The sequence below is a fragment of the Pundamilia nyererei genome, unplaced genomic scaffold (genome assembly GCF_000239375.1).
Source record: "Pundamilia nyererei isolate P.nyererei 1_Seehausen unplaced genomic scaffold, PunNye1.0 scaffold00638, whole genome shotgun sequence".
In the NCBI taxonomy this organism is placed as follows: domain Eukaryota; kingdom Metazoa; phylum Chordata; class Actinopteri; order Cichliformes; family Cichlidae; genus Pundamilia; species Pundamilia nyererei.
The window spans coordinates 1-12,939 of NW_005188039.1; the positions used below are offsets into that span (position 1 = coordinate 1).

General features: G+C 44.9%; 1 protein-coding gene across 1 annotated transcript; it reads left to right on the top strand.

Annotated features, from left to right (window-relative positions):
- Positions 1 to 2,499: 2,499 nt before the first annotated feature.
- On the top strand, positions 2,500 to 7,898 carry prph2b (peripherin 2b (retinal degeneration, slow)). The gene is made up of 3 exons (XM_005754751.1): positions 2,500 to 3,363; positions 5,067 to 5,313; positions 6,911 to 7,898. The coding sequence occupies exons 1-3, from the start codon at positions 2,783 to 2,785 to the stop codon at positions 7,109 to 7,111; spliced, it is 1,029 nt and encodes a 342-aa protein (XP_005754808.1). The 5' UTR covers positions 2,500 to 2,782; the 3' UTR covers positions 7,112 to 7,898.
- The last annotated feature ends 5,041 nt before the right edge of the window (positions 7,899 to 12,939 follow it).

Genomic DNA, 12,939 nt, shown 5'->3' on the forward strand with positions numbered 1-12,939 from the left:
GGAAGTGGATATCTTTCCTCTTCAACACACTGGTTGACACTGACTTTGTAGTCACCACATATCCTAATTGTTTTGTCTGCTTTTGGCACAGTAACAATAGGGGATGCCCACTCACTTTTCTCAACCTTTGAAATAACCTTCACCTTTTCCAATCTGTCCAGCTCCTTTTCCACAGCTTCTTTTAGTGCATAAGGAACTGGGCGAGCTTTACAGAAAATTGGTGCAGTGTGGATTCTAGCTTTAAATCTCTTTATGCAGCCTTGGTCATCCGAAAACACTGCCTGATGGCGCTGAATCACTTCTAGTACTCCTGGCTTTGCTTCTTTCTGCACCAGTACCTTGTGTACTGTGAAAATCTGTTTCCAGTTCAGCTATAGTTTCTTTAACCAGTTTCGTCCAATCAGAGCTGGTCTGTCTCCCTGAACAACGATCAGTGGTAGGGTGATGTTTTGAGTCCCATACTGTACTGGTAACATAATATATCCACGCACAGCAATGTGTTGGCCTGAGAAGGACTTGAGCTTTAGCCCACTGGCTGGTTTTATAGGGAAATGAGTGAGATGTATCTGATAATACTTGTCTGATACTACCGACACTGCTGATCCTGTATCCAGCAGCATGGTGGTGTTCTTGCTCCCAAGCGCAACATCCACTGTGTATCCCTTCTCACTGGAGGTGATGGAGTACATTAAATAAACTCCAAAAAGTTCAGCTTCATCATTCCTACTTGAGCATTCATCCTCAGTTTCCAAATACTGAGTTTGCTGACTGAATTTTTTATTCCTGCAAGCACGTGCAGTGTGTCCTATTTTTGCACAAACATGACACTTTTCACTCTTAAATTTGCACTCACGTGCTGAATGCTTTCCACCACAACGATAACATGGTTGCTTCATTCCTGTGTCTTTTTTAGGTCCCTTCCAGTTCTTTGGCTTGTTATTGCCCTCTTGCCTGTTCTGTCCTTTCCATCCTTTGTTGGAAAAAATTTGGAGCATTTGTCAAGGCATTTACATGGTGAGGGTCCTGGCGTCCTGAGAACTCCATCGTATTTTTCGAAGCGAGTTCCATGGATACGGCAATCTCACATGCACGTGGAAATGTAAGATCCTTTTCCGATAGTAGCTTGCGCTGCACAGCATCAGAACGCAGCCCACTAACAAAACGATCCCTCAGGGCCTCATCCAAATATTGTCCAAAATCACATGTGGCTGACAACTGCCTCAGGGCGACAACATAGTCAGAAACTGCCTGCCCTTCTTTCTGGTTACGTTTCTGAAAACGAAAACGCTCAGCTATCACCACTGGAGTCGGCTTATAATGCGCACTAAACGCCCCAGTCAGCGCTGCATATCCCATGGTACTCGGTACCCTCGGAGACACAAGATTCTTTAGCAGCCTGTATGTATCTGCTCCGATCACAGAGAGAAACGTGCACACTTTCTTCTCATCGGAAACATCATTTGTCAACATCCATTGCTCCAACCACTCCAAATATGACTCAAAATCTTCCTTCGATTCATTATACTCTTCAACACGACCCACATGCATCGCCATGTTAGCTCACCAAAAGCTGTTCCGCTGCAGCCGTGAAGAAAACGTCTTGGTTTGTATTTTTCTTTACATGTGAACACAGCCCTTCTACAGCCTCTGTCACGCTGTGGAAATCTTTAGAATCCTCGTCGCCAGTTGTGATATTCTGGATTAGGCTCTTGAAAAGATCAGGACAGAAGGACGTGGATAGGTGCCTTTATTGAACAGCAGGACATCACACACTAACTTGTTGTTTCTTAGCGGTGCAGAAACTACCCTTTTTTGTTGTTATATATTGGTCAACCAAGAACTAGCCCTGTAACAGGCACTTCTGTATTTTACCACTGGGGGGCAACAATTCACTCTATTACAGTAGCGGTCACTCAGAGAGGCAGCTGTGCTGTGTTTGATGGTTTCTCTTTACAATACTTTGCAAATGCATCCTCAGCCTTCAGCATTCACTTCTGCAGGTATGAGAGCATCGTGGACATCACACGAAGGTGTGGAGTCTAGATAAACAGTCTGACTGGTAAGCCTTGATAGTTTAAAAACTAGTAAAATCACTGCCTGACTTCAGATCGGGAAGTGCTCTGTTGTATTCGGTCTCTGCTTTGGGTTCTCTACAAAACACCAGGACTGTGAGATGGCCTAACTCTCTGTGTACCTGCACAGTAAGCTCCCCTGGGTCTCTGGGTTTTCAAGTTCTCTCAAATGTAACCTGCTCAGTGCATGTGCACAGCATCTTTTACCACGGAGATACAAGTTTTCTCACTAAACAGAGTTCAGGCTCCTGCTCACAGGAGGTTTGTTGGACTGCTTACTGAGACTACCCTGCCCTGAGGTGAGGCAGGTGAACTCTGCTCAGTGAAGCTTGTGACAGTGAGGAGGAAGCAGCTGCTTAACATCAAACCAATTAGGAGTTAGAGGAGGGATTAGAGGCAGCAGCTGATCTGCTGATAATGAGCTCAGGAGGCTTTAGGATGACGAGCTGCCGCACGCTCGCATTCACACCTCCATACATCCTGCAGGAAATACTCACTTGGTCTGTGTGAATATTGTGCAGTGTTTGATGGTGGACTCCTCTGCTCCCTCAGTAACATGGACTGTCCCCCCTTGCAGCTCAGCATTATGGGCCTGAAACCAGTAGATGTTGTTTTTTCACGAGTAAAGCTCTGAATCTGAGTCTGAACTGCAGCTGCTTCTTATTGAATCCTGACCCTCAGTGTCTGTTTGAATTCTCAGAGTTGCTAAAATGCCTTTCATGCCGGTGAAGTTCAACCTGCAGAAGCGGGTCAAGCTGGCTCAGGGTCTATGGATGCTCTACTGGTTTTCAGTCATCGCAGGGATCCTCATCTTCAGCCTCGGCATCTTCTTCAAGATTGAGCTGCGGAAGAGAAGTGAGATGATGGACAACAACGAGAGCCACCTGGTGCCCAACTTGCTGATCCTGGTGGGATTGCTGGCTTGCGGCCTTAATGCCTTCGGAGGGAAGGTGTGCCATGACTCTCTGGATCCCATCAAGTTCTCCAAATGGAAGCCGATGTTGAAGACATATTTGCTGCTGTGCTGCGGCTTCAACGTGTTGCTGGTACTCGTGTCGCTGCTCTGCTTCCTTATGCAGTTCTCCGTATACCTGACACTGGCCGAGGGCCTGAGTTACGCCATCCGGTTTTACAAGGACACGGACACGCCAGGGCGCTGCTTCATGAAGAGGACGCTGGACATGACGCAGATCGAGTTCCACTGCTGCGGGAACAACAATTTCAGGGATTGGTTTGAGGTTCAGTGGATCAGCAACCGCTACCTGGACATGAGCAACGATGTGGTCAAAGAGTGAGTATCTGAGCGGGGTGGCCGGTCACGTGGAGCCATTATTGAAAAGTTATCGATGTTGTTGGATAATGTATCTGCTGTTTAAGAATTTACACACAGAGCTGGCACCTGATTCTATTAGATGAATCCATAATTATTCTATAGAAATTGTCCATCTGAATATTCCTCTATATTTTAATCAAACTCATCAATTTTTAACAAAGCAGCAGCCTCGGGAAAAGTGTCTCTGTGATCACGACACAAGTCTGATCAGCAGCTCCTCGTTGAACTGAGCACCTCAGATATTTCTAAATTAAATTTCTCAGGTTTTATTCATTAGTTTCTCAGATGAATTAAACATTAGGCTCAGCAGAGGATCAGAGAGGTCTTAAGGAGGTAAAAGTCAACGTTTAGGAGCTTCGTGCGGGGCGTCTCCTCTGAGACTCTAATCTGTCACTTGATCCTTAAACACAGCAAAGCGGACATTAAAGAAACAGCTTCTGATCAGAAATGAACACGTCTGATTGGCTGCAGCTCTGAAATAGTGGCAAACCTGTAACTATTTTGTTTTCTGTTCTAATGTGTTTAAAAGAGATTATTTTTCTCTCTCTAATATAATTGATCCAACTTAAAGCCATACCCACAGCTTGTACCAATTAACAAGTTAAATAACATACTGCATCTGACAAAGTGAAAACTTTACATGTCGCTGTTCTTCATATTTGAACGAAGCAGTCTTATTCTCCATCAGTGTCTCTGCTGAGTTGAATTGTGGGATATAAATTATATTGTATGCTCTTGCCATACGAAGGTTTCCGATTGACTAAAACGTCTAATGGACTATTTTGTACTCTACTCTACTTTTCTCACTTTGAGTCTAAAACTGCAACGTTTAATGATGATTTTTACCAGATAATTTGATCACATCTGGTAGTACCATCCATAGACAAATTTACCAATATTTTTAACATATTGGTTAAATTTGACATCACCCTCCAAGATAATCTAACAAGTTTAAACGTGACAGGAAAAGGGAGAGTTTATTTTCTTCTTAATGACCTTCCTCCAAAAGGGCAAACCAGTTTTCAGATTTGGAGAGCAGATAAATCATCCAGAGGTGCAGACTGTAGTGAGTTTCACTGTTGTCATGAAACATTTACGTGGCTTTACTTCCACTTAAATTGAGCGGAAGGCTGCCATAAGAGACATTTCCTCTGCAGCATTCAGTGCCTGGTCCTCAACAGTTTTCCATCACAGTGAATAATCTTATTAAAGCAGAGTGCAGCTGTATGCTGACGGTCCTCTCAGTTATGGCTCTGATGTTCTGCTCAGCTATGATTCTTTTGAAATTCTTACTTTCCATGCAAACAGCCTTGCCTTGCAAACATAACTGTTATGGAGGCCTTCCTCCACAGTGGCCAGTGAGTGTTTCACCTCCACATGGTTCTTGCTCATAGGGTTGCCCTCTCTGAAAGTTCAGGAACTCAGGAAAATTGGTCGACTTCTTGCCGTATTTTATTGATCTTTGGTTTAGTCTCTGTAGTAACGTATAGTTCCTATTAGCTTACTTTTGTCTTGAGTCACCTGTGCTGCAACCGTTCATTCATTTCAGCATAGATTTAACTAACCCATTTCCAGAGCAATGGGGGGGGGGGGTCGTCGCTAATCTCTCCTCAGTCCCCAGGCTGGCTTTGTTTGACCTCTGACCTGTGTTTGGCCTGCAGTCGAGTCCTCAGTAACGTGGAGGGGAAGTATCTGATGGACAGCGTCCCATTCAGCTGCTGTAACCCCGGGTCCCCCCGGCCCTGCATCCAGCACCACCTGACCAATAACTCTGCTCATTACGACTATGACCACCGCACAGAGGAGCTCAACATCTGGACCCGGGGCTGCCTTGAGGCCCTCTTCTCCTATTACAGCAGCCTGATGAGCAGCATTGGTGTTTTTGTCCTCTTTGCCATCATCCTGGAGGTAAGACCCCACCCACATTCCACTGCAGCCAATCAGCCAAACAGACATCTCTTTGATTCAGATGTTCAGCTTAGAAAATCTGAAGCTGCAACATAACGATTAAAATTGAATGGAAACAGCTAGCCTGGTCCTGTGACATACTCCATCTGCAAATGTCTGAGAAGCTGTGATGGCGCGTGAGACCCAGAAATAAAAAGCGTTGCTCTACAGTTTATTAGCAGTTTCCAGCTGCTCTTCTGCTCATCTAAGATATCAAATCTAGTCTGACAAATTATTTCAATAAGCAGCCAATGAAAGGCTGAAACCTAACCTAAGCATATCTTCTGTTGTTTTAATGTCAAACTTGTCAGTGCATCTCAGATTTGTTAGTTTCACTTTATTTACCTTCTGCTCTAATGAAAGCTTCACATTGTACAGGAGAAACCGGGCATGTGGCTGTTCTAAAGCTGGGTGCTTTGTTTGAAAAAGCAATGGAAAAAAAATCAGTGAATGTGTGTTTGGTGCTGTTTTTAACTCATTTGTTCAAAGTGAACAGGCTTAAGTCTTTGACTTTCTCTCTCGGGTGAATCCAGGCTCCAAGTTCTCTTCCTAATCTTGTGATTTAGAACGAGATCATTGCAGCAGCACCCCTGCAGTAAATTCAGCGGAGTGAGCAGGTTAACAGAATAACTGATTGGTGTGGGATTAGCATTAGTGCTGATGTTCCTGAGCGGCTGCTGTATCACGACACGGCACACACCATTTAAAAGGCCGTTTTTGTTTAAATTCTCTGTGCGACTCCAACTGCATCATGAAAACGCACACATTCTCTGCATGACTGTTTCTGTTGTGGCTGTGACTGTGTGATTTCTGTTGTGCTCATACGTGACTCAGGACCTGAGGTGGATCATCTGGTGAAATGTCACATTAAGTGGTGGTCAGGCTCACTGAGGATAAGGAGCTATTTCTGGGGGGTTAATCTGTCCACAGAAACAGCAGGTTGCATTCTGGGAAAATAAGGATGAGGGACACTTCCTGAGAGGGAGAAGTGAGTTGGAATCTGGGTCAAAACAACATGTTTGACCTGAAAGGCTTAAGTTAAAAAAACAACATCCTGAACTCAGTTTTTCCTCACTCCTCAGTTTAAAGGGCGAGCCTCGGGGTTCAGTACCAGGCTCTCTGTAGTTTGCAATTCGGTCTATGATCTTAATAAAGCAGAGTGTGACTGTATGCTCATGATATTGCCATTTGCCACTCGGAGGCTCTCACGCTGTTCTCTGAAGAAAGCAAACAATAATGTGTAATTGTCGTTAGGGTGCTGCTAAAGAAAATAAAAGGGCCCAAAATTGTACTGAAGCCTTCTAACAGAAAATTTCACATTTCTTTTGACAGAGTCGGTTAAATGAGCACAAAACAAAACTACTAATACCAACTAAAAATGACCACAAACAACATTCCTGTCACCACAATGTTCTCTGGGGGGACTGTAGGGATTTAAAACTCGGTCAGAACCAGAGATTCACCTTAAAATGATGAGGTCAAAAAATATTACATGTACTTGGCTGGATGGGTTTTTCCTGGATTTGCCCTAAATGTGAGCTGTGTGTGTCTATGTCAGTCTGTGGACATGGCAGGGCTGAAGTACTTGAGCACAGCGCTTGAGACGATGGCAGAGCCGGAGAACCCCGAGTGTGAGAGTGAGGGCTGGCTGCTCGAGAAGGGCGTCAAGGAGACGTTCAGCGATCTGCTCACCAAATTGAAGACCCTTGGGAGGACCAACCAGGTGGAAGGCGGAGATGCTCCAGAGGCCAACACCTGATAGCCAAACCCACCACAGAGGACTGATGTCTCCCCTTCTCTTCACCCCCCTCAAATGCCATCTCTCCCCCCATAAGAGGGAGAAAAGAACTGTATATAAGCCACACATGCACATTAATGTGAACATTTGAATTTCCTGTGAATGTCGATATTTTCTGTAAATATGTTAAACAGAGTTTATTTTTAAAAAAGAGGAACGTGCTCCTGTAATTAAAACATCATCACCCCTTTCAGAGTAGCAGTTCCTGTCAGGCGGTGGTTAGACCATCAGACAGCATCGGGTCCCAGTGAGTCTATTCCCACCAATGTGTCTGAGTGTTGCAGTTCCGTGTTTGTCCAGCAGGGAGCACACAGCCAAGACAGCACGGATCCATCGACGTCATCATTAGTGTAAAAAGATCAACCTAGTTATTATTTCTTACATCCAGATGTTTGAATGTGTGTCATTTCTGCTGGCTTTCTCCAGCAATCACTGGAGACTTTAACATGAGAGAACAAACCACTAAGCAGCACACAACGTACCAGTGCTGCCATCTGTGAGAGCAGGCAGCAATGACAGAGGTTCATACACAGCAGCATGACTCCTGTATAAAACTCCTGTCAGTACAGAGGCTCAGATGGTGTTCACACAGCTGTACTTATTGCCTGTATACGAAACATGCACATGCAGGTGTATATACAGGTGTAAAGTTAATGTAACTGATGTAGGACTAACAGAAACGGCACATCTTGCATTATTATAAAGGCCGGTGTGCACAGGTGTATACAGAGCTAAGCACATAAACTACAGGTATAAAAATGATCATTTGTCAGTTTGATGTGGTCGTTATTTTTCTTTTTTTTTTTAAATGTCAACATCTTATCAAGTCTTTGTTGATAAATGGCTACCGAATGCTTCACCTTAACACAAGTTAAGTGTGTTTCTGCTTGGGTCTGTTCATTATGCACTGAGCAGGTGAGTTAACAGCACTGACTGTCTCTGCAGTTTAAAAAATTTAATACCCCTCACTGACGAAATGCTCCTAGTGTGATTTCAAACCGCACAACGAATGGAGCAAAGCTGTGTCCAACACATGCCGTCACAGATGGGTTATTCCTGCAGGTGTGGGTGACATGTCCACAAAGAACACCTGGCAGGCTGAATTCAGGTTGAAAAATGGGCTGTGGCAATCGTGTGATTGGTTATGAGGCGTTTCCTTTATTGCTTTCTTTCTCTGTAAGGTCTGAAACCTGTGATTATTTAAGGGACAGGAAAGAGAGAGAAATCTGCTCTCAGATTTGTAGTTAAAGCCAAGTCCACTGCATAGAGCATCATATGTTTCTGTTTCTTTGGAGAGAGTGATGTCTTCAGTCAGTTGTTGTGGGTTGGTTGGAGCTTCTAGTTCTGTGTATGATAAAACCTATAAAGAGATTGTGACTGAAACCAAGCTGTCTGACTCATCTTTTATCAAACACAGCTTTGGAACACGTAACATAAAAATATATTTATATATTATTAGATATCTATAACTACTGTGAGAAAACCTTCAGCTTTGGTCTTTATTGTGCTGTCTTAGGTGTTCAGGTGTGAAATACTTTAGTGTTTTACAGCTTATATTAAATTCACATTACATTTTTGTAAGTACATCTTTAGCAGTATGTCTGTGAAGGTTCTCAGTCATCCAGGCCATCGTAGTCTAAGGAGCTTGGAAAGAAAAGCGTCTGGACTTCTTTAAGTTGCTTGAAGACGTTTCACCTCTCATCCGAGAAGCTTCTTCTGTTCAACTGAAGAAGCTTTTCTTTCCAAGCTATCTTTAGCAGTACATTTTACAGGGTTTTTTGGGTGTTTTTCTTGCAGTATTTATTGTGCTTTATAAAAAAAAAAGTGTCATTTAAAGTTCCTTGGGATGTTATTACAGTGTTTTGTTTTACTTTTTTGGTCTTATCACTAGTACCATCGCTTTTATTGTGATATTTTTACAGTTTTCTTTTATAGTTTTTTGGGGGGAGTTTCTTGCAGTATTTTTCCAGTGTTATACATCATTGTGTGACATGTGCAGTTCATTACCTCACCTGAGCAGATAAATGGTTAATCAGCTCACAGGGAGATTAACTCTGTTTATATCAGCTAAAGGTCAAAGACAGTGACCGTGACGCAGAGAGGAACCTGGGGGGTCCAGAGATGGAGCCAAGTCCAAGTCCTTTAAAGGACACTGTAGACATCGTGAAGCAATACAAACACAAACCTACCCCGCACTAGCTGACTGCAGACAGTGTAAATGGACTGGACTGGACTGTACATTGGTCAGTGCATGGTGTAACCAAAACCTGAAAACCTGCACACCAGTACCTTTGCCACAGACTGGTTGTAACTAATGTTTATCGTGTTGGACCAGTATTACCAGCTACTGAAGAACAGGAGGGTCAGCTGACGGTCGAGAACTGGGGAAGATGAGGATCCACTCAGAGGTTAGAGATTAAAGCAAAGCTGAGGAAGCGATTTAAACTTTGATCCTTTTAATGCAGCACGCAATGCTTTAACCCAGTGGGAGGTTAACGAGAATACAGGTGATGCTAACTCTGTTCCAAAGTACAGTGCCTCAGTCTGAGCATGATTAGAGAAACAGAAAAAAATGGAGACTTCGTACAAAAGTGTAAAAACGAACATTAATGAGAGACAATAAAGGAGTTCAACATGAATGAAATATTCTAAAGTGGAGAGAACGGATCCAGAACCAGGTCTGATGTGAAGACCTGATGATTAGTTTTGGTTAAGACAGAAGTTTCTGTTTTACACATTTGTGGCGGGGCGTGGTCAGTGGCGCGGCTGCAGCGAGGTGAACACACCTGAACGGCATCTGCAATCACGCCTCACCTGCATAAAAGGAAGAACTGGGTCCGGTCTGAGGGTTGTTGTTGGTGTTGTTGGTGATGTGCTCGGCTATGAGCTGAAAAGCTGCAGCTGTGTGTGTAAAAAACAGCAACCAGAAATAAAAGATGAGATATTGATGAGATAGCCTTTATTTGTCAGTTGCAGGTCTTTTGCCCACAACCGAGCTGACAGACCTTGCCGACCGTACATACAATACAAACATCACATTGGGGAGACAGGTCAGGCTAGGTAGCAAGGAAAAAAACATCAAAATGTGTAACACAAAAGGATAATACAGGAATGCACAGATATCAACACATCATAGCACAATAAACACAGACAGCAACATGGGAAAGAGTTCCAGTGTGTACATCTGATCTGGGACCGCCGCAATCTTTCAACTGCGCCTCCAACTGACCCGATGTCCACATCAGAGGGGAGGTAAGCGTTGGAGGTGGCGTTGGATCCGGGGTAGGGAGGGTGATACATCGGTGAGTGCTTATCAGTATCAGTATGTGTGTGCGTGTCCATAGTTCAGCTGAGACAGTGTCCTTCGCCCTGCCAGGCTAAGTAAACAGTCTTCCAGCCAACCCTGGTGGCCTTGTAGGGAATGGGAACCCATATGGAAAAGAAATTGTAAAAACTTATATGTGATTACTCATGAAAGTGGCCACTTTCTCATTACTTTCATACATTGTTTTAGTAAGTATCCAAAACATACAAGTTTCATCATATAATTTTTCAAGGGATCTTATATCTGTTTTCACTCTTATATGCTTTTCATACAAGTTTCACACAAGACAGATACAAACTTTATAAGATTTATATATATCTTTTCCATATGGAAAGGAACAGACTCAACACAGTCGTTATCAGGGAGTTTTTGTTCAGCTCCAGCCTTGAGCCCACAGCTGGCGCTGAAGGGGTAACCGCATTATGATGGTGATTTTTCTTTTGCAACAACTCATGAGAATTTCAAGCTGTTCTTTAACACTCCGACACTGGTCTCTCAATCTCCCGTTGGATAGCCGCGAGTTTCTCCATGATGTTATTAACCTTCAGTTCCGTGGTCTTGTCATTCTTTTGCTCAAAAGGCAGATTCTGAGACCTCACAACCGCAGTCAGCTGTTCCAAGATGTAATCCAACTTCCGCACAGAGGTGTTGTTCCGGGTGGACTTTTCCTTGATGTAATCCAATATACACTCAGAGGTCTTATTCTGAGCATTCACTGCAGCTGTAAGCGCCTCCAAGCGCTTAACCATGCTGCACTCAGTGAGCCCTTTCTGAGAAGTCGCGCCTCGTCCCATCGTTCCAATCCCAGTGGGCAGCCTTGGGGGGTTTGAACAGCCGGTTCCGCTTTCTTAATTCTCCAATAAGCCAGGGCCAAGCCAGCTCCGATCAGCAAGAACCCTGTTATCATGGTTCCGAATAGGTAGATATCTTCAGCGTCCTCGATCCACAGTCCCGCCAGGCACACGATCCTCCATGTCTGCCACCCGTCCATCGTGTATCGGCAGGGAAAGTCCCTCCAGGGCACTCGGGCTCTCCCAAGCCCAGACTTCTCGTTGAGAAAAGGGTGTCAATAGCATTCAGAGACCAGTTGATCAAATCCATAATTCTCTAGGTTTTAGAAACAGACTGTGAGAGAGTGTTCCAGAGAAAGTAATACAAAAAACACGAGACTAGACAAGGACATAAGAACTAAGCAGGGAAGATAAGGGAGAGGAGAAAAAGTGCGTCCGCCTCCTCCGAGAGCCAAAGCAGAAAATAAAAGTGTATGCTGGAAAGCATGGAGACGTGGTCAGGTCTGCTGTGGATTTCTTCCAACGTTATATGTTGGATTCATGAGGTTTGGGGCATGGCAACCCAGTACCGGGCAAGCCAGGGAAGGTGCTGGCCCAAAGTGTAGCCAAGCTCGTGACCACCTCCACCCTGACCACCACCTCTTCAACATCCTGGCTTCTGGAGAAAGCTTCAGATCCATCAGGTGCAAAACCAACAGACTAAAGAACAGCTTCTTCCCGTGGGCTGTCAGAACTCTTTTTTTTTTTTTGCCTGTCCCATTTGGTTCTTTAGCCGTCAGAATTGTTGTCTGAAGACCAACAAGGAGACCCAATGGATTTACCACCGGGAGTGAGCTGGTACATACCTGAGCGCCCAGCCCCGGACACCAAGAACCACCAATGCACCGACCCCTGAGGGCATCAGTCACCGGCAGGGAGTGTGGTGAGGGGAGATAGGCCTTGGAGGGCCTAGAAGTTCCCAGAGAGGTGGAGTCTAAGACCCGACCTGACATATAGACACAGACAAACAGGCACACACAGACACAAACATGCATTCCCACCCTCATGCACACATATACAAACACTCAGCACTCACCCAACGTAAGGATTGACATAAATGGACATATACACACAATCACACTCCCCAAACATACTCTATACCCCAGGTCCAGAACCCAGACCCAAGAGATGTTACCCTTCCCCCCGGGGTGGAGGCAAGACCCAAGAGATGTTACCCTTCCCCCCGGGGTGGAGGCAAGCAGACCGTCCCAGGCTCCGCAGCAGCAGGGAGGCCAATCGGACAGCCAACATCTCCTCCCAGCCCCCCGCCCCGATGGCTAGCAGAGAACGGGGGTGTGTGTGAAGACCCCATACCTCCCTCCTCCCGCTCATGTGTAGTGTTGCTGCGTGTTGTTCTAAAGTGCATTTAAAACAAGGGAGAGCATGGTGCTGCTGCCAGAGAGCAGCAGGTGTTAGCACGGCCCCTCCCGAGAACCCTCAATGTCTACATGGATTTAAAATTGAGAGGTGGGCACCGGTGCCAGAGGTAGGTTTGAGTACACAAACCGTCCACTGGACGCCGTTAACGTGCCCACCCTCAAGGCCCTACATATATATGTGTGTTATGAGAGTGTAAGTAATGTGGATGTCTAAGTTGTGAGATAAAATTGAGGCACAGGTGGCCAGAAGGGGAC

What these genes read in the sequence shown, in the direction of transcription:
- prph2b (XM_005754751.1), top strand. Translation starts at nt 2,783, where the DNA reads ATGCCTTTCATGCCGGTGAAGTTCAACCTGCAGAAGCGGGTCAAGCTG. An exon ending in AGCAACGATGTGGTCAAAGA is followed by an intron (nt 3,364 to 5,066) that starts GTGAGTATCTGA and finishes TTTGGCCTGCAG; the next exon opens with TCGAGTCCTCAGTAACGTGG. An exon ending in TCTTTGCCATCATCCTGGAG is followed by an intron (nt 5,314 to 6,910) that starts GTAAGACCCCAC and finishes TGTCTATGTCAG; the next exon opens with TCTGTGGACATGGCAGGGCT.